Consider the following 21,221-nt stretch of genomic DNA (forward strand, 5'->3'; position numbering starts at 1 on the left):
TCGATCTCCTATCTGTCAACCTACGGCAATTGCTCCCCTTGAGATTTTTTTTCTGTAAGGTGTACATAATTTTGAATGATCAAAAAATAACATATAAAATATTGGGGAAACATATAAACTGACAGGTATGCCCCCTCTGGCATACCTCTTTTGATATATGGGCACTGTGTAACTCCACATCCGTCTAAACCTAAAAAAAAGTGTTGTCAAGTTATCGAAAGTCCTAATTTATTTTTTTTAAACGTTTTTCAATAACCTATAAACATGAGTAAGGAATCACTCTCTCAGCTAAGTCACCATAAATGCTAAGGATTGAATATTGTAAGTCTCGAAATATTGATTATTACAAATTAAAGATGTAATAGCTGAGAATGATAAAGATGTGTAGAAAATGTTTTCCTATTATCTAAATAACACTTTGGTTAAAAATACCTTGGAATGAAAAAGTGTGCCATTTTTTGGGGATTCATTCTGTCTAATTTTAATGAATTGATTTTATGTAATTTGTATTAATCGCCATATTTATTATTAAAGATACTTCAGTCACAACTGTTTTCTTGTTGTTTTTATTGCTGTGAGTAAGTCAAGTCATGTTTATTTGTGAAGCCCTTAATCACAAGGAGTCTCAAAGGGCTGCACAGACCACAGATTATTGCAAACTACAGACTATGATTAGACCATCCCCTGATCTAAAACCTACATGAGGGCAAGGAAAAACTCAAAAACCTCAAAATGAAGAAAATTTGAGGTAATCCCCCTTTCAGGATGACCAGACCGCAATGGATGTTGCAATAACAAATGATACACAGATATTGTCAACAGAAAATATAGGTCATTCATAAGCTATAGAATAGAATTGTGTTATAAGCCTAGATTTAAACAGTTCCACTGAGGTTACAGATTGAATCTCAGAGGGCAGAGCATTCCACAAAACCGGGGTATTGTTTGCCATGTGTTTTTATACTGATTCCTGCAGTCTGAAATATATGCCCTAAGCTGGCTACAGCAAGACAGGAAGGTCAAAATAGAACATTTGCCAAAAAATGTTTCACTAATTTAGTGGGGCATAAGAATGTTTAATAACAGTAAAAAAATCAGTAAATCACCTTTGCAATTCTGGGCTTTTTTCAAAGCTGCCAAGGAATGGTTCCACAGTCCCCTGTTGCTCATCTCCTTCAATAATATGGGTGACCTGTAGTGTTGGAGTTGGTGCAATGCCACAAGACAGAGTAGAAAAAATTATAAATTTCAATTAAAAAAAAAAAACTCTCTTACAAAGGCTAGATGCTAAATTGTATAACAAGATACATACCTTCAACTGTTGGGTTATACTTTGCCCCTGTTTGGAACTCTGTTCTGGGCCCTCTGCAGTTGGTACCTTATTAGCAGTGTAATGTAGCGTCACAAAAAAGGAAATGTTAATAGTGTTTTTAAGTAATGGTTACCTGAAACTTCTTTGTTTGATAAATCAGAGCCACAATATAGCAAAACATATGCATTTGTATCTGTTATCATTTTCATATAAAGCATGGTGCAGATTTGTACTTGTGAATAGCGCCCTTTGTACGCAGGTACTATGCCAGGGAATCATCACTAATCAGGTTTTAGAAGGATTTGCCCGACAGTTACTGATACAAAAACATGTGTATGTTTGCTAAGAGTACAGAACATTTTTTAACAGTACATAGGTCTTTTAAAAGTCTCATTTAATTTTTACACATGCAGATTTGTTTTTAGAAGTAAAACTTGTTAACAGTACAATGTTTTTTTGATAATAATTTAAATTATCCTATAGCTACAAATTTGTTTACTCTTCTGCTGTACAGTTCGAGGGGATACAGCTACAAAATTAGATTTTACAGATACAAGTCTCTGTGTGCCCTGCAACTGGCTGGCGACCCTACTGACAGTAAGCGGTGCAGATAATGGATGGATGGAAGTTATTTTTGCATTAAATGTTCGTTTTTAATTGCAGGCTGAGCTCAAAGCTTTTATTTTTGACAGCACTAAAAATTCAGAAAAGGAGGAACTTCAAAATGTAAAACAATTTAAATCTGTCGAGAGGTGCAGATGATGAAGAACAAACTTTTAATAGGTATAGTCTATTTAATAATTTCAAACTTTGAGCGGTCTGAATTGGTTAAAGATTTGAATAATTTGAATCTTTAGTTGTGTACTCAATAATTTGTCATTATTTTTTATAAAACTTTCTTTTCAGAAAAAAATATACTTTTTGAAAGGAGAAAAGTCCAGGATAGGGTAATTTTTAAAGGGACACTATGTAATATTTGACCACGAGATGTTGCTGTATTGTATAGTGCAACCAAAAACGAAACCACAAGGAAGAATACGAACCAAGGAGAATTAACGAGACCAAAACCCGCAATTTTTCTTCTCAGTTTTTTGCAGCTTTTTGGGGGGTTATACCCATAGCAGCAAGATGGCAACAATGTCAGTTCCCTATAGGTGAGCCTCGTGCAGTGTAAAAAATACAAATTTCTTGACTTACGAGTATTTAAATCATAATGGTGCATGTATTTTTTTTAATCGTCTTTTTTTTTCACAAATTATTTTTTTTTTTACAACTAAGCGGGCCTAATCAATACACAATATCCCTTTAAGTTTTATAATAATAATAGTAATAATAATAATGATAATAATCATTGTTGGTGTCAATGGATCTAAAAATCTCAAATCCAACTAGAATATTTTTGAAATGATCATTTATGTATGCTGCGCCAAATAATTGTCTAATGTTTTGTGTGACAGTATAAATATCCAGTATATATATCAACATGCACAAACATGTATTTGCCTGTCATGGCCCTTTGAGACCTATTACGAAGCTCCCAAGCAAATGGAGCCAATAATGTTGGCAGAATGGCATTTGGAGGATGGTAACCTGTGTAATATCTTTTCTTCCATATTGGGGGATCCGTAATTGCTTTTCTACGAGGCAATGTCACAACAAAGTCAGGCAATTGCAGCTGGCCGTATTACTGCCTGTTCCCTCGAACCATCTTTTTTGCAATGATGACTTCAAAGAGCATGTGTACCTTCAATGACATTTAGCTGCTATTGTAGACAACCCCGCTAATCTTGATTGGCTGTTTAGAATGAGGTGAGGGCAAAGCTTTGGTCTAAAGCTATTAAAAGATTGTACATGATGTGACCTTAGCTTTGAAGTGAAGCTCTGCAAGACAAGAAGGGACCATGAGCGCAATAGAACAAGATTGATCCGATACTTCAGTTATTATCAAAGAGTCAAGGCCAACATACTCGTTGCAAACGCCACAGCACCACTTTGATGCTCCACACAATTGTCGCTTTACAGACTGGTATACATTCAAAACTAGTGTGTAATTACAACAATAATTTATATGACAGGCAGAACGTCCTGTGGTTTGTTGAAATGTTTGGATAAGAAACAGTTGCATCAATCAAGGATTTGCTTCTGATTGTTTTTTGGGATGCCTTGACACATAACCTAAAGACACTCACGGAGGGCGAAAATCCAACCGCAGAAATTTTCATTAAAATGGTTTTGGCACGGCTGGTGGGTGGTTAGCGCGCAGCCTCACAGTGCGGAGGGTCCAGGGTTTGATTCCAGCTACGGCAGCCTCCCCGTGCGGAGTTAGCATGTTCTCCAGGCACTGCGGTTTCCTCCCACATTCCAAAAACATGCATGTCAGGTTAATTGGCCGGTCCAAATTGTCCCTAGGTGTGAATGAATTGTCTGTCCCTGTGACTGGCTGGCAACCAGTTCAGGGTGTCCCCTGCCCATAGATAGCTGGGATGGGCTCCAGCATCCCCAACGACTTTAGTGAGGATAAGTGCTGCAGAAGATATACAAAAAAAATAATCCCCTGTGAGAAATACAAAATGATACGCATAGAACCCGATAGTTAAACACTGTAGACTACTGCTTTTTGCCCCTCAAAAACACCCACTTTTTCATATTTAAACAAAAAAAAATCTTGACAATTGACTATTATTTTAGGCTACGGCTCTTTTATTTTGAAGCGAGACTGAGTCCTTGTGTGTGAATCAACCTCTCCAAAAATCGAATTTTGAGTTCTGCAAGTTGCATTTAAATGCAGTCAGAAATTTTTGACTGGCATAGAAAAAAAGGCTATCGATGCCGTTCATCCATCCATCCATCCATCCATTATCTGCACCACTTATCCTCAGTAGAGTCGCGGTCGGCTGGAGCCCATCCCAGCTATCATCAGGCAGTAGGCAGAGGACACCCTGAACTGGTTGCCAGCCAGTCGCAGGGCACACAGAGACTGACAACTTACTCGCTCATTCACACCTAGAGACAATTTAGACAGGCCAATTAACCTGACATGCATGTTTTTAGAATGTTGGGGGAAACCGGAATGCCCAGAAGAGACTCACGTAGGCACGGGGAGAACATGCAAACTCCACACAGGGAGGTTGCGGTAGCTGGACAACCCTGAACCTTTGCACCGTGGGACTGCACACTAACTACGCAGCCAGTCGGAACAAATCGGAACAAACTTTCTATCAAAAATAGGTGGGCAACCCAGATTTACTGCAACTTTATAACATAAGGTGTGTAATAACTGACTCCGATTCCACACTTATCAACAATACATTAAAAAAAAGTTTGCAAAGCCTAGTGTTCCTCTGAGACAAATTTTCTTTGCTAGTAGCATTAACACAGACAAAGCTATACAAAACTTTTACAGTACACACCACAGTTGGCTGGGGACCCCAATGCTTTAAGTAAATTATTTTTTACTTAGGTGGGGAATCAAAGGTTTTAATAATTAATAATGTTAGTAACAATGATCAAATTTGGGTTGGTTAGTACACAGCCAGCATTGGCTTTGAGAGCTCAATTTTTGAAAGATATGTCAGTAAATTAAAGGGTATGAGAAAGGTTACTATGAATGCTATTTAAAGCCACTCCATGCAAAATGACACAATCGAATTTGAATTTTCAGATCTTGTGGCATTGAGTTTGTTTCGTGGAAAGTAAAAGTAAACAAGTTCGAGCATTGAAAATCTGGATTGGTAATTTTGACCCTGAATTAAGGCTCTAAAAATTGTTTTGGGGTACAATTTTTAACCTCTTAAGTGAAATAACTGAATGAGACCAATTATTAATAAGTATGATAGGTCTGGCAAATTGCAAACTAATGAGTAAATTCAGGGTGATATTGAGAAAATGCAAGGTTTCAAGAGAGGGAAAGCCTCGGAGCTCTGTTTACCACTACACAAAGCTAACAGCTCTTGACTATGTAAATGATGATGTTGTAGAGGGCCGGGGCTCAGATGGCTGGACAAGGTTGAGGCTATTATAGGCTGAAAAACAGAAAATCATGTGGCCCAACAAATGCTGAATGCGGGCTATCCAGACCAATTATGCCAATGGAAAAGCTACATGGATGTTTGAGAGCCTATTGGGAGACATGTCTCTGATGTTGTGCTTGTACACATCAAGTCATAATAAGCACTACATGGCAAGCAAACTACAGATGCCTCTTTTATATGCTTGCAAAGTAGAAAAATAAAATTGCAAATCTATTTTCCAGACCGGTTTAACACAAAGATCATTGGACATGCTTTTGGTCGTTAATTAGACAGGACTGATAAATGAGAAATGGATTGCTTCATATGGTCATAGCAGAAAGATGTTAATGGTCTAAGTCGCACGCAAACAATTCTCATTAAAAAGTATTCAAACGAACAATGTGGTTTTGGAAATATTACAGGTTTTGTACCGCTACAAATCATGCTTGTGGAAATACTGTGGTGACCCCTGCCGTGACAATCTGAAAGTCATGGTCTAAGTCCCTCTGTGTCTTAATCACCAGAGCGAGATCCGTTACTGGTCTGGTCTGTCGCAGTGAGGAATGAGCTGTGCCAAATTGAAAAGCCTGGATTTATCAGTCAATCTACGTTCCTACACTCACCTATGGTCACAAACAGGGGGTTGTTACCTAAAGAACAAGATCCTGAATAAACGCGGCTGAGATTTTAGACTGGCCTGAGATCCCATCTGGACAAGCTAGATGAATTTGCTGGGGATAAGTAAGTATGGGTATTACCGCTGAAGCTTCTTCTGTCAGGAACCCACTCAAGGTGGTGCTGACGCATGATGCCGAAACCACAGATTAGCGTTGTAAAAAGGTCTTCATTCAGACTGGGTTCGGGACAAAGGAAATCAGTGTGCGAGGCGATAATCGTTGTCTGTGATGCAACAAAGGCGACAGTCCAAGAGTTCATCAGACAGTACTTGTGATCCGGAAGGACAGGCAAGGGGTCAGTTCAGTATACTAAACTTGGGATGTGACAGGGAAGGCAACAAACAAGCACAGAGCCAAGGCGACTGAGTGTTTAAATAGTGACGAGGGAGAGTCATGCCAGGAGGAAAACCAAGACAAGTGACCCCCAGCTGAGAGGAAAAAATTTGAACTCAGAAGTGATTGACCAAATAAGGTAAGGTCGAGAGACATAAATGAGAAGAATAAAGATGGAGAGAGAGAGTGACAAAAAGGGAACCTACAGCAACACAGGAACCAGAATGCAGGAAAAAGACATCTTCCCCTGCAAAACCCTGATAAGCAGGAGATGGATGTAATTATATCTTCAAATAAAGTCAGACTGTATGGTCAAAAACAAAAATACCAATATTACCAGTTCATCTGGATATTTATTTTTTACTGCTTTTTATTTGATTATATCTCGAACGTTATTGCACTACTTTTTATTGTACTATTCTCTATGCTATAATAACAAATTGAAACGAGAAAACTCTGCAGGGACGAGCATGACGTCACTCTCCAGTACTTCCACACCACCCCCATTCCTCTTACCTAATGTGTTCCGGCCCAAACAGATTTGCTAAAAGTAAGAAAAAGCTGACAGGCCTTGTGGATATTTTTTATGAGGGCTCATGAGGGTTCTTTGATTTCAGTTGGGCAATGTTGTTTAGTATATGGAATACGGATCCCTTAACTGCCAGGGTCGTGGAGACAATACTTTCTGTGGTGTGTCTTGGGCAAGTACAGCATGGGGGCATCCGTCCCTTTCCAGTAAGGGTTTGCTCCCCGACAACAGTATTGGTTTCCATGGTTATGAATAGCAGGAGAAGCCTCCTGATTTGACCCAGATACAGTACCTTCAGCATCTGTTTGCTGTTGTTTTTCGGTGTACTGTACAGCATCATCCCGCTCTTCAGTGATGAGCCGAATATTGGCATTGACAGGTAGTAGCGTGTGACAATATTGATACTATTTCCCCAATCATTTGGGAAAACTATTTTTTGCCGAAATTTTGAGTGTCACATTGAAAAATAAGCATTGTTAACACATAATAAAAGAATGTTTAACTCTAACAATGCACCCCACGTTTAAATCCAGTGTGGCTTGTACAAAAATGAGTTTTGTTCTTAAATTTAAGCATGAAGCTTTTAATCAGGTGTATTTTGTGGTCCAGAATTTACTGTAGTTGACAACTCTGAGCTCCCAACATTGAGCATTTAAAATGTATTTTAACAGATGTACATAAACAACCCAAAATTATAAAGCAATAATATTTTCTTATGATCATTTAGTGTATTTTTCGATATGTATATGAACCCGAAAATGATCATTTACAAGTAATATTTTTGCTTGTAAGATAAAAGAATCACACACTAAATTTGTAAGAAGCAAAAGTATTGAGTCACAGCAGGAAAAGAAACACGCTCACCATGTTTACATACCTTCTTTGCAATGTTAGCCTTCTTCTGCTGAAATGCATGCATGTCAAGGTAGGATCTATTGGCAGTTGTGATGCGCCCAAGTGTTATTTTGTTACGTCGCACTAAATCTTCTGCATGTGTGAGTCCTTTTTTCTTTCCAAGAGTCTGAGAAGTCGAGATTGGAAATGCTCCTCTCGGTACTATTTGTTGCACTTCCTTCTGGTAGTAGCTTTGGTATTCTTTAAGCTCGACAGCATGATCCAGCTCTGTGTGCTCCGACGTTTCGAGAGATAAGTTTTGATTTCCATTGGCGCAGCTATTCTTTGGTACGTCTTTGGGCTGCCCATAGTTAATGCTATCCCTACAATTCTGAAATGAATTGCATTTTAGGGAGCTGACCTCATCATCTTGAAGATGGAGATGGTACGGCCGACTACAGTCACCCTGAGAAACATTTGGAGTCATTAAACTTGTGTCAGCTATAAATTTGTATCCTTTAATGAACTGCTGGGGCAAATCATTCGGTGTCTGTCCAAATAATTGGTGATGATCCGGGACGGAGAGCTTGAAATCTCCTTTTTGGTTAGTGTTCCGATTTGGCTCACAGCAGAACTCTGAGAGTGCACAGATCTCATTCACTTTGCTTTAGGAGAAACGGGAGAAAATATTAGAGGACATTCAGTACAGAAAGTGTAAAACTTGTTTCAACACATTTGAAATGCCTCATTTAAAAAAGGCTATTACCATATTTTCTGCACTAGAAGGCAGGACGGGTTATAGGCCGCATCCCCAAAAAAGTAGCCCTCTGTCTTGTATTTTTCATATATATATGGTGCACTGGACTAAAGGGCGCATGGAATTAACAGTAAGAGCTACTTTATCTATTCGTGTATATGTTGCGTTTACTGTTGCACATTTTATACACTTACGGTATATATTAGTACAAAATTTGATCAGTTGATAAATTGACTATAATCGCAAAACATTGTATGCAATTGGATACGAACGCTGGTTGCGACGATGAAAGCCCTAAGCACTAGACCACACATGATACAGATGATATGTATAAACTTTAGCGGCCCTATAAGATGAAAAACGGAAAGGCATTCAATTTTATCTCATTATCACACTATTTTTACTCACAGTACCAGAGACGAATGTTGGAGAATGGAGAAAACAAAGTCTTCCTGTAAGCTAAAAATAAACACAGAAAAGCGCTAGAAGGGAAACAACTCTTTGGTGTACTTGATGGTGAATCACCAAACTTTTTTACGATACCTTTAATTAAAGATCCCTGATTGTTGAAAAGCCCCCAGAAGACAGCCAATACTAATTTCTTATCACGAGTACCTTGAAAAGGAACCATATAGGGTGTCCCAAAAATGGCGACACCCTGTATATAATTCTCATTTTCACAAAAAACACTATCAATAAAATGTTCAACTCTATTAAGCTTCATGTGAATATTCCAGCAAAATTCTGCGTATGAAGTCGCTTTAGTTTTTGTAAAAATGAGCATACAACTGTGGGGAACATCTGCTGTGAGTTTGTTTTCTTAGAAATGCATTCAGTATATTGGAAAAAATATATAATAATAATAATATAAATAGTGTTTTCTGAAGTGAAACCCATTTAAAGAATATAAAGTACTTAAATGCAAGATATCTGGGACATAACTAGAAAATGAATTCAGATGTCAGTTCTTTTTCCTGGAATATTTAAAATCTCTGTTTGGTTTTTAAAGAAAGCAACTGAAAATGTTTGAGGACTGACTATTCAGCCTGGAGTTCTTTGAACAGGCTCTAATAAAGTCACCCTTCATGAAAGGTTTCCAGTGCTTGGGGATCAGCATCACAACTTCGTAGTTCACCTTTTGTAGCATTTTCATTTGACTCACAACTTCATGTTAAAACAGCTTCAAGTTGCTTCACCTTTTCACAGCATTCATTTCCAGTTAGCTTTTGTTAATCAGCATGTTTGTCTGGTGGTGCCTTTTGATATTATATTATTTGAAAACAGTCACAGTCTCTTGGCAAATTAGGCAGATGCAGTTTTGGATTTTGATGAAAAAATACGCCAATTTCCATTTGACCTGGAACCCTCACGGTCAACTTTCTTCTTTTTTTTCATTACCGTTGCCATGACAGAAATGGGGTGGGATAAATTTCTCACAGAAAGCCAAAGGCAAGGTGGCCAAAGGGCTACTCCCATCATCTATTGAAATAGGGATTTGTTTATATTTATTTTATTTATTAGTTTATTATTTCACAAAAGTGAGTACATCCCTCACATTTCTGCAGAGATTTAAGTATTATGTTTAATAGAATATCACTGAAGAAAAATCGCTTTGACACAATAAAACGAAGCATGTAAACATAGGCCATGGCTTACTGGAAATATATTATCTACGGTAGTCTGATGAGAAAAAGATGAATTTAGTTGGCCCTGATGGTGTGAAGCATGGGTGGCAGCAACCAGGTGAGGAGTACAAACATTATTGTGTCGTGCCTTAAGTCAAGTATGGCGTTAGTAATGTCATGGTTTGGGGCTACATGAATGCAACTGGAATTGGGAAGTTGCATTTCATTAAGAGAAACACAAACTCAAGCATGTACTGTGAAAAACTGGGGCTGAGAATGATCCCCTCTCTCCAGAAACTGGTTTCGCAGGGAAATGTTTCAGCCTGACAATGACCCCAAATACACTTTTACAGTAATATGGAGCTTATATTTCCAGTTGCAGGAAGTTTTATAATGATTTTGTGGTGGACTCAAATGCAGGAAAGCAGAACTCATGGCAAGGGGCTCAAAAATTACGGCCTTTAATAACAAAATAATCAAAAAGCAACAAGAAATTTGTCAAAAACAACATTAAAACTGTCTGAAACAAAAAAAAAACAAATAACAAACCTCAGAAACCAGGATGGAACAGGAAAAAAGTGATGGTATTGAAAATGGATGTGGAAACCGAAAATGACAATGGGTGCTGTCTAAAATGTCCTTTGCATGGCCCGTTATAAATTTCCATTCTTGATACATATTCCTTGCACTAATACGTGATTTATAGTGTCCTGTTTGGACATAGCATGCACCTGTACCATAGACAGCGATTGGGCTTTTTAGGACAATGCCGTATAAACTAGTGCCAGCTGTGATTATTCACAAAGGTAGAAAAAATGCAATGGCAAAGTGAAGCCACCAGAGAGCAGTGTCCACACCCTTTAGGGCGGGTCTGCTTTTGTAACCTAGCATATCTAATAAAAAGAAAGAGCTCAGGGGAGGGCCTATAACAGGCTGGAATCTCTTAGCTGTAGTTTTGCTTCTCTTCCTGTTCTCCTTGCAAGTTTAATAGCTAATGGTGTATTCTCTCCTTATTTCAAGTGTCTACTAAAGTTTTCAATAAAGAAATGCAAGACCAGACTTTCACTGACACAAAAAGTACAATGTGCACTGGCACCTGTTAATGAAAAAAAAAGCTTCATGAGTCTATCTCGGATTTCAACAAAAAGTTGGAGGACAGTTCCTTTCAATGGAATGAAAGGGTAAGAAATGTCTCTTTAATGAGTTAAACCAAAACAAAGTATTGCACATATTAAACGTGCAGCTGGGTGTGATGGGGGCAAATTGAGTTCAACAATGAAAACACGGGCACAAAGGGGTGTTGAAAAAGTGTGACAATGAAAAAATGTATTCAAACACAGCCAATATTGATTAAATAGATGAAAACATGTAGTGCAGACAAATGAATGGTGCTGCTATGATACTATTTGATGACTTGAATGAGGAATAGCAACTAGATTTGTAAAGTATCACGTGGCATTGTGGGAAAAGGCTGCTTTGAGGAATCGGTAAAAAGAGAACATCATGATGAGGGTGAATAGGACAATGTCTTCTACCTCAGCTCCATTACAATCAACATTACCGAGGTTATTTTCTTTTGCAACTATATACTTCCATCCAGATAAATTCTTTGTGTCGATTTTCTATCGTTTAATATTTGAAGTAGACAAAAGTTTAGGGCAAGATACCCTGTAAATCTACCACCATTTTTGCAAAAAGAAGTCTTTTTTTGAATCTCAATTATCTTGGTTCTAAATCCACATGTGACCAGGTACTGTTATTCATCTAAACAAAACTGTAATTTACCTTGAATGTACAGTGGTATGACAAAAGCAATAAATATTGATAAATGTGATAATTTATTCAAGGTTAAGATGCTTTTACATACCACTGTCAGCTTTTATTATCATTGTTGCTGCATTAGGCAAGCTCCACTCTAATATTATTATTGTGACTGTTATTCTTCTTTTGTTTGAATCGTAAAAGTTATGTCCACAAATTTAACATTTATCTCATTTGAACGATTTACTTTTAACTGTTGCTTTTCGTTAAGAAATTTATTGGTGTTTAATTTAATTTTTAATTTAAAATTCCCTTCTCTTTACAAAAAAATCAATTATATTACACAAAAAACAAACTTTGAATTATAGGATGATCGTTTTTACTGATTAGGAATATATTGTATATTGCTAATAGCGGGTTACAATCACTTTAGTTTCAGGTTCTTGGTTGTTATAAGCACATTTAAAGGCAACAGATACTGAAATCAGCTACCATAACGAGTACTAATATCTATTTTTTAAAAGCTGGTTTCGGTACTGATCACCCCAATGAAAAAATGTTTCCAATAATTAAAAACAGAAAATAGGTGGTAAAAGAGAGCATCGTACATGGTTTCTCCTCATTTAACACAGTCAAATCCAACCATCAAGAGTTTTAACCTGTTTCCTGCGTATTTTTCTAATTACTTATGAGTGTATGAGAAGGGAAACCTGTAAATTAAAAGAGCAGGATTAAATACTAAAGACTAAGCCTCAAACGTTCAATCTCTGATTTAAACATCATTACTGCCATCTACTGCTAACTTTACTCTATTACAATCTTCGTTTATATATGTATTTATTTTATTTATTTAAATACAACAAGTTTAAATAAACATAAGTGTATTCCTCTAGGAAACAAACTATGATTAAAAAACGTCAATAATAGATTTATACTTGAAGATAAAAAATAACAGAAAAGAAGAAAGGGATAATATATATATATATATATATATATATATATATATATATATATATATATATATATATATATATATATATATATATATATATATATATATATATATATATAAACACTCACACACAACATTGGGGTTTTTGTGTACCTGTGGAAGAAAATGGTGGACAATTATCTCGGCTCTCTGGTGGTGAAGCTCATGTTATGTAAAATAATTGCTATTTTCTTCACCTATGAGTATTTTAAAACAATGCACTTTTAAATAATAGTTTGTGTATTTTAGCCTATTAGGTCAATCAATTTTGTTTTTTTAATAAATGAAGCTTTTTTCAACACTAGAGGGACACTAAATATTACACACTGTCCCTTTACACATTTTTTAACACGAAACATTGCGAAAACATCATGAAAGTAGTTCCAGTGTAAAATTGGACTTTTATCTTCTTAAATATAGTTCTTCTGAGAGTGAGACGTATCAACATCTCAAAAGTTAAGTATCAGTCAGTTTTGATATACAAATTTGGTATCATGTAAGAAGGAGTGGAGTGATTAAATATTGATAATATCGATTCTGAGCAAGTATTTGGACCCGATCAATACTATTGTCCTTGGATTGATACTGTCTCCCTAGTTCTATCACTATAATAATGTTGTTAGTGGAATCTAAGATTATGCATGCATAATTTGTAGCTTTCAAATTGAATCCATTTGTGTTTGCACGTTTTGCACTACTGATTTTAAAAATACTGTGCAGTGTAAGGTATTTGAGTTTTCTTTTTGAAATTCTTATACAATATTGTATTTTTGTTACATTGCTGATTGTTTGTTTGGTTTGACTCTGTTGACTTGTCTTCTTGTTAAAACAATATTATGTACAAAGACGAAATTCAGTTTCAAGCCTAAATTTGAGCATGCAGCTTTTAATCAGGTAACCTTTGTAGTCAGGAATGTACAGTACAGCACTCTAAAAAGCACTGCCTCTGCAAAAGAACATTTTTTTCATGATGCAAAAAAATATATATACCTCTTTTGAGTATCCATACCAGGTTCCCTGGTTCCATCCGAATGTGCTCCAACTTCAATGCTATCAGAAATCATATGATCTTCAAATGGATTATTGTTGAAATCTGAAACTTCAGTTTTTAAAAAGTCATCCATCTTTTCTTGATGAGAATTGTGATCTCCAATACTCATTCTTAGCTTTTGTTTGCGGTTTCTGTCCTGGGCCAAAGTTTTTGTATCCGTCTCCTGAGAGCACATCTGAAAAGTTCGTAAAATGTTTTGCCTGGTTAGAAGATGTACTGTAACTCTGAGGTTATTGCATTTTGCTGTGTGTGAAAATGTACAATATAAATACATTTTGATTTGATTTGATCCATACTTGCCTTTTGCAAGACCATGACCGAGCCAAGAGAGATGCTAATCCCTACAAAGAAACACATTCATTTTGAATTCAAGTCAGAAGTATTTGTGTAGCCCTGGTAAGATATACAGTATATGAGGGGGCAGGTCCATGCAAAATTTTGTATGTGACTAGCAAAACCTTAAAAATATATTTATCTATCTACCCTGGTCATATCCCTCGAAGGGGTGACCGACAGCAAGACAAAACAAAAACAAAGAAAAGAAAAAAGGAAAAGTAGCAAAAAACATAATAAAATTGACCATGGCCAACCCAAATGCCCAAACACCCAAACAAGTTAAGCACCTCGGCACCCAAGTTGGTCATGCTTAATGATGGAGTTGTATTTATCCTACAGTTGACATTTAATATGTTATATGTGTTCTCAGCCATTTTGAAGAGTTCTCAGCCCGTAAACTAAACTCCAGGGCCATGAGTTGTTTTTTTATGTACAGACTGTGTTTTTGTTCTCACATACCAACGAAATACATCCTGACCTGGCATCCCATAACTCAAGATTGTTCTTCACCAAAGAGCCTGGGAAAAAGGAGTTTCCCAGGACCAAGGTCACCTGTCATCATTGGATGGAAAGCAGACCTTCGAAAGAAGACTAATCAACTCTACGTAGCAAAGGCAAAAACTGAATATTAGAAGGGAGGTTTTTCGAGGAGATCCTCAGAGCCAGAGCCGAGCCGAGCCAGAGCGCAGCAAGCAGGGCAGAGCGAGCGAAAAGATGTCTAACAGCAGAATCTCGGCGGCTCTCAATATGATGATTAATAAAGTAACTAATTATAAAGAACCGATTCTCTTTGTCCTATATTGCAGAGCGTTTTATTATAAATGTTGGAAACGTGAACCTAACACTTTCTTTCTTCCAGATGAAACGGGACACAAGAAAGCGGCCATGTCACTCGGGTCAGGGTGACACAACACACTCTTCTGTTCAACAGCAGGGCCCGACAGCTTTCACTGGTTTACCCCTGCCGCATCATACAGGTGCCCTGCCCATCCCTTAGAACACGTCTAAACATCCCACTATGCTCTTGCAACACCTCTCCACTCATTTCTATCACCAAGAAGAGCTCTAGCTTCCACTATATTTAGACCTCTTTCCCCCAGTGCACCCATAACACCCTCCATCCACGTCAATTGCGGGCTTCTTCTTGGTCTCTTTCCATTTACTCTTCAAAATTCGCATCCATCCTCTCCATGTGTCCAAAACAACCGAGTACTCTCTTAAAATAACATCTTAAAATGACAGGGAGCCAGTACATTTCAGCTAAAATCGGGGTAATGTAATTACATTTTCTTGTCCGAGTTAAAAGCCCCACTGCAGCATTTTGTACCAGTTGCAAACTTTTGATGCATAACATCGAAAGCCTGGAGAGTAGTACATTGAAGTAAAATTTACTTACCGGATTTTTGTCATGTAAGGAGCAACCCCATAGACCACTAGTGATACAGAAAACATATGAAAACGCTTTAGATTTTAAGCACTATATTTGATGTTCAGTTTCATACAAGTGGTATTTTTGTAGTAGACGCACAAAAGGACAATTGGGACAAAGTTGGCCCCAAACTAAAGCTTTTTTTAATTAGACATAATTTTCTTTATATATTGTCATTACACATTTTATGCATAATACCATTTTCCTCCATTAGGCTGAATTAAAAAAACGTCTTAATATAAAGAGTAAAGCATTACCCCGCGAGTAATTATTTGAACGAGACAATTTTTCATGAAAAAAGTGACGCCTCATTTTCAATCAAAATAACTCCAGATTGTTAGTAGCGCTTACAAAATAACACTAAGGTACAAAAGAATGTGTTGCCTGCAACAATGAATAAGGGTCACATACTGTTCTTTTTTTTTTTTTGAATATCATAAATTTAAAAGAGGCCTAAAGACGATCCTCGGTGTCTGTTAGACAAAACACCATTTAAACCAGGGGTTGGCAAACTATGTTCCGGGTGCCACTTGATCTTTTTAATCTGGCCTGCCAAACGAAAAAGGTACAAATATAATGACAATATCCACAATAGTAAACAAATTATTATAACTATTAAAAAGTATTGGTGCAAGTGTTGTCCCCATTGACAGTTTAGTTTGTCTACTACATAAACCATACAACAAAAATACAACCAAACTATATATCAAATGTAGGGCTTGAAACAGGGGCTTATTATTTTATCTTGCTTTAGTTCTAAAAAAGAGAAACGTCCTACAGAAATGTTTTTAAAAATTACCACACCAATACTGTACTGCAAAAATACTACAATATTACCAACTACAGAAATACAACGATATATACTAGAAAAATTATATAATATACAACTATAAGTGCTAGGGAAATGCAACTAAGTCAATACTACAGAAAATCACGGAATAACTGTAAAAATACAGAAATATTAGAAAATACATCAATACTAAAATACTACAACAAAAATATTACTACAGAAATACTAGCAAATCCTACAAAGCACAACTACAGATATACTGTACTACGAAAACACTACAACGGAAATACTTGAAAATACTACAGTAATACTACTGGACTAAATATCAAATTCAGTTCTTAAAATAGGGACCGAATATATTGTTTTCTTTAATCCTGAGCGTTTCAATACCAATCAATATAAAACACATATACAAATAAATTATCTGAACTCAGTGCGAGAGGAGACATAAAAAATAGCATTAAAAGAGTTGACTCGATTTGATTTCGTTTAAAGCCGGGTTTAGTTAAGTATCTGATTTAGTGGGCCGTTTTCTCTTGCGTTATCACTGAAACTTACCTTTTTCTTTGTTCAAATGTCGAACAGTGAGATAGTACTGAACGGACGCAAATGTTGAAAAGTCGATTTAATTGAATTTAGCATAACAAAATCCTAAACGCTCCGGAAGCAATGCTTAGTACTAGCTTGTGCTGAGTCATTGACCTTAATTACGTAAGTTTAAATAAATACATATATGTCAAGAAATATACGGAAACAAAACACCGTAACCATGGAAACAAGGACGCGTTTCGTTTTTTTCTCCGTTACGTTGACGTCTAGTAAGGCAGATTACGCTTTAACTGTTAACAACCAGAAGTTTGAAATCTCCATGTTGGAGAGGGAGATTGCAGTTTAAAAAGATATTATGGTTAAAAACGTTAACAGAGGACATGTATCATATTTTCAAGGATATCAAACACAAACTACTTCTTAGCAGAACAATACATTCATTCGTGATATTACTTCACATTCCATGTGGTATTAGCGGAATATTACCTGAATATTTACATTTGGCCTCTCCAACAAAAGAAAATGTGGAATTTATCTGGCACACAATAGAAATTCTGCCAAAAAGTTCCTTCGGGTAATGGGATAAGTTCAAGTTCACTGATATGTCGTTCACGAACAAAATGGCTATCCGAGCCGACTCTCCAGCAATAAAGAGCTGATTCCTGTTGAGACGCTTGCTCTTTGGATGGGTCAATCTGCATTTATTTTCATGGACTCTGTGTTGTCGACCTTTAGTTTGTTGGGAAAAGGTTAAGATTGTTTTGTATTTTGGAGGTTTAATTTTGAAGGTTTGTAAATACATTTTCCGGTTTAAAAAAAAAACTTTAAAATTCAAATTTAAAGATGATTCTTGTATTTCATATTTCATACGTTGTTTCAATGAAAATTCAATACTTTTGTGCATAATTTTGTACATTTGGTAATATACAAAAACAATGTCAAGAGTCATTTGGAAGCCGACTCTGTAGTGAGGCGAGCGAAAAGAGCCTTTCTCTAAAAATGAAACAGGATTTCCCATCACCCAAATTTACTAAAACCGCGACGCATGTGCAGAACATGCGAGTTGAGACTAAGGGTGGGCAATTGATACAATTTTTAGAACTGGGGTGGGGGGATACCTGGGTCAGATCGATGATGTCCTGGAATTTAAACCTTCTTCCTATTTTCAGGATTCGTACACAAAACTGCAACAGCGTCCTCTCCTGGTGACGGCAAACTCCACTTTTACAAGCCTAAGTGGAAAGCTTGTGTGCAAAGGCAAATTTATGGCATACAGACCCTCGCCTACTTACAAACATTTAAGCTATGAACAACAGTACATACAAACCTTTTTCCAGGATGTCAAAAAATATCTGGACATTGCTATGAGTTCGATTTGGTATTGTGCACCTTTTTCCGAGTAAAGGCCATTACTGTAGTACTTCTTTCCGCTGCTACCGGCGTGTAGCGCTGAGAGAGCTCACCCAGCATCCATCCTGAAGAAATCTGGTTCCTCTTCCTAGTTTGTGTGTAAACATATTGTACTGTATTTCTAGTGCACTAAGAACTTCCAGATTTGTACTGTTTAATATCTTGTGCATCCATTCAGCCAGCATGGTAGATTAGGGTAGACTTGGGAGGGAAAATTCACTTTCTCCAGGTAGTCCAAATTTCCTTGAGGCCAATCATCCTGATTGAGCTAATTGTACCGTGAGAAGATGGATGCAGCGAAGCTCATGAACCCCTAATACCCCCAATAAGCAGGTTAGCGTCTTACATGGCTGCAATACAAGGCCGCTATTGGGAAATGTGAAGCACACTGTAAAGCGCTTTGGGAAGTCATTGACTTGAAAAGCGCTATATAAATGCAGATCATTTCATTTCATTTCATGAAAGGAAAAACGTCAAATATCAAGAACTGGTCCAACAGTGCAGGGACAAGGGATAGCAGAGCTGGCAATTCCCAGTGGAGGTCAGGTGCAGGGGCTTCCCAGCAGAGTCTGTATGGGACACATTTACAGCTCTGGGAATAAGTGGAAGGGAGAGGAAGGCAACTGCCCATAGGGTGGGGGAAGCCGCGGAGAGAGCCTCATGCTGGCTCTGGAGTAGGAGAGAGGAGTTTAGCTGGGGACCAGGAAAAGATGGGCAGTGACTGTCCATCACTCCCGGCCCGCCACCTCGAGGGCGTTGTGGTTTAGGGTTGAACCGCCCAGTGACAGTTAGACAGAACCTAATGAAATCTTCTCCTGGTTGAAGGCTAGTCACTGTTTGAGCAACAGCAAAGTTAGCACTGATTAGAAGTGTATGTAATAGCTTGGTGTAAAGTATAAAGAAGAGGGGAGCAATTTCATTTGGAATGAGAGTGGAAAATAAAGCTTGATGCGGTTGAGAAAATGGTTGGGTCGCTTTTTTTGGGGTCACTTTCTACCAAAGTGGAAGTCGCCTAACTCTTGAAGCCCATTTACCAAAAGTAACTCAAACTTCTCTTTATAGAGCATATTATTTTATGAAATGTTTATTTCTTAGTACAAAACAATACAGGTTACTTATATAAACCTTACACATACGCTCCATACGAAATATAACACTGAAGCACCTTATGAACAAATTTAACCACCCAGGTACAGACATAGTCATGGATGACATTCTGGTTTATGGCAAGGATAAAAGGAACTTGATCTGAATTTAATGTATGCAGCAAAGAAAACAAAGATTGACTGAAATAAAACAAAGACAAATGTCAGTTCAGAAAAGTTGATATTTACTACTTTGGACACATAATTGGATAAGAGGGAATCAAACCAGATGCTGAGAAAGTCAGAGCCATTGCAGAACGGGCGAGAACCAACGAATGTGAGTAGACTGCGGCAAAGGATTGGAATTATAACCAGTTTAGGAAAATTCCTACCAGACTCCTCAAATGTCATGCATCCCATGAACAACCTGCTTAAAAATGACATTGCATGGACATGGAGAAAAGCACAAAAGAAAGCATTCAAAAAGGTGAAAAGCATGTTGACGTCCGCTCTTATACTAGCGTATTATGACATCAATAAACCAACTGCTGTGTGTGCTGATGACAGCAGCTTTGGCTTAGGAGGCGCTCTCTACCGAGAACACAGTGAGGGACTGAGACCAATTGCTTTCTGTTCAAGAACACTACTAGAGACTGAGGGTAGATACTTACAAATTGAAATGGAAAGTTTAGCAAGTGTTTGGACTCAGAAGATACTTACATATGGACTAGTTTGTGCTTGAGACTGACCACAAGCCTCTAGTTCTACCAATCAACAATTGACTTGGATTAAGCACCATTGAAGTGTCAGAGGCTATTGATGTGTCTAATGAGATGAAATGCTGAAGCTGTTCATGTGCCAGGGAAACAACTCGTGGCAGACACGCCTTCTCGCAACCCCCTGCTGGACTGCATGGAGTTGAAGACATAGCATGAGGCGAAAGCATATGTTCAAGCAGTGATTGGAACCAGACCAATCGCAAAAGACAGATTACGGGAGATGAGAGAAACTACACAGAATGATGAAACGCTTTGCAGTTTTCTTTATGCAGGCTTCGATTGGCCGCCAGAGGTGTCATATCGTCCAGTTGATCAGATCAAGTCTCATGTAGTGAATACTCACTTATCTGAAATCATAAACTCTTACTGTGGTTCCACGTGCAAATGGCGAATACATGTGAGATTTGCATCAAACAATCTCAAGAGAAAACCACTCATCACAACATTGCCATCTGGCAGTAGATAGCTGCTGATTTGTTTGAACTGAACTGTAGAGAAGATTTGGTAGTGACGGGCTATTACCCGCACTACCTGGAGATCAGAAAGTTAGCTACAACAAGTTGTAACCAAATCTCACATCTTAAGTGTTTCCTTGCCAGATGGGAAATCTGGCAAAGTTTGCTTCATCAGAATTTCGCCGATTGATAAATCAGATTATAGCACACATCAAATCCTCAGTATCCTCAGGTATATGGAGAAGCTAAGAAGAGTTATGGCATAGCAAAAATGAATTTCTCACCAACCAGACCCACAACTTGTCTTGCTTCAGAGCTATGCCTATCGAAGCAAAAGGACGTGATTGTACATTAAATCAGAACAACAGCGCATGTGTTGCGACATCATCCGAGCCCAACTAGTTGATCACCGAGCAGGAAGACGACAGAACTAACGGAGCATGGTTGTAATTCATCTACAAAAGGAGACACTCCACCCGATCTATGCCTGAATTGCAGCCTGGCCAGC

General features: G+C 37.5%; 1 protein-coding gene across 3 annotated transcripts in view; it reads right to left on the reverse strand.

Annotated features, from left to right (window-relative positions):
- jhy (junctional cadherin complex regulator) overlaps positions 1-17,215 on the reverse strand; it is a 56,301-nt gene extending 39,086 nt beyond the window's left edge. For all 3 annotated transcript variants that reach the window (XM_088321572.1, XM_088321573.1, XM_088321574.1), the window contains exons 1-6: positions 16,994-17,215; positions 14,181-14,221; positions 13,820-14,055; positions 7,739-8,360; positions 1,313-1,378; positions 1,107-1,192 (exon numbers count right to left, since the gene is read on the reverse strand). In XM_088321572.1, coding sequence (XP_088177698.1) covers positions 1,107-1,192; positions 1,313-1,378; positions 7,739-8,360; positions 13,820-14,055; positions 14,181-14,195 — 1,025 coding nt within the window. In that variant the 5' untranslated portion in view covers positions 14,196-14,221; positions 16,994-17,215. The remainder of the gene's footprint in view (positions 1-1,106; positions 1,193-1,312; positions 1,379-7,738; positions 8,361-13,819; positions 14,056-14,180; positions 14,222-16,993) is intronic.
- Between the last annotated feature and the right edge of the window lie 4,006 nt (positions 17,216-21,221).

Source organism: Urocampus carinirostris, chromosome 17 (assembly GCF_059441175.1).
Source record: "Urocampus carinirostris isolate Australia breed hairy pipefish chromosome 17, RoL_Ucar_1.0, whole genome shotgun sequence".
Lineage (NCBI taxonomy): Eukaryota > Metazoa > Chordata > Actinopteri > Syngnathiformes > Syngnathidae > Urocampus > Urocampus carinirostris.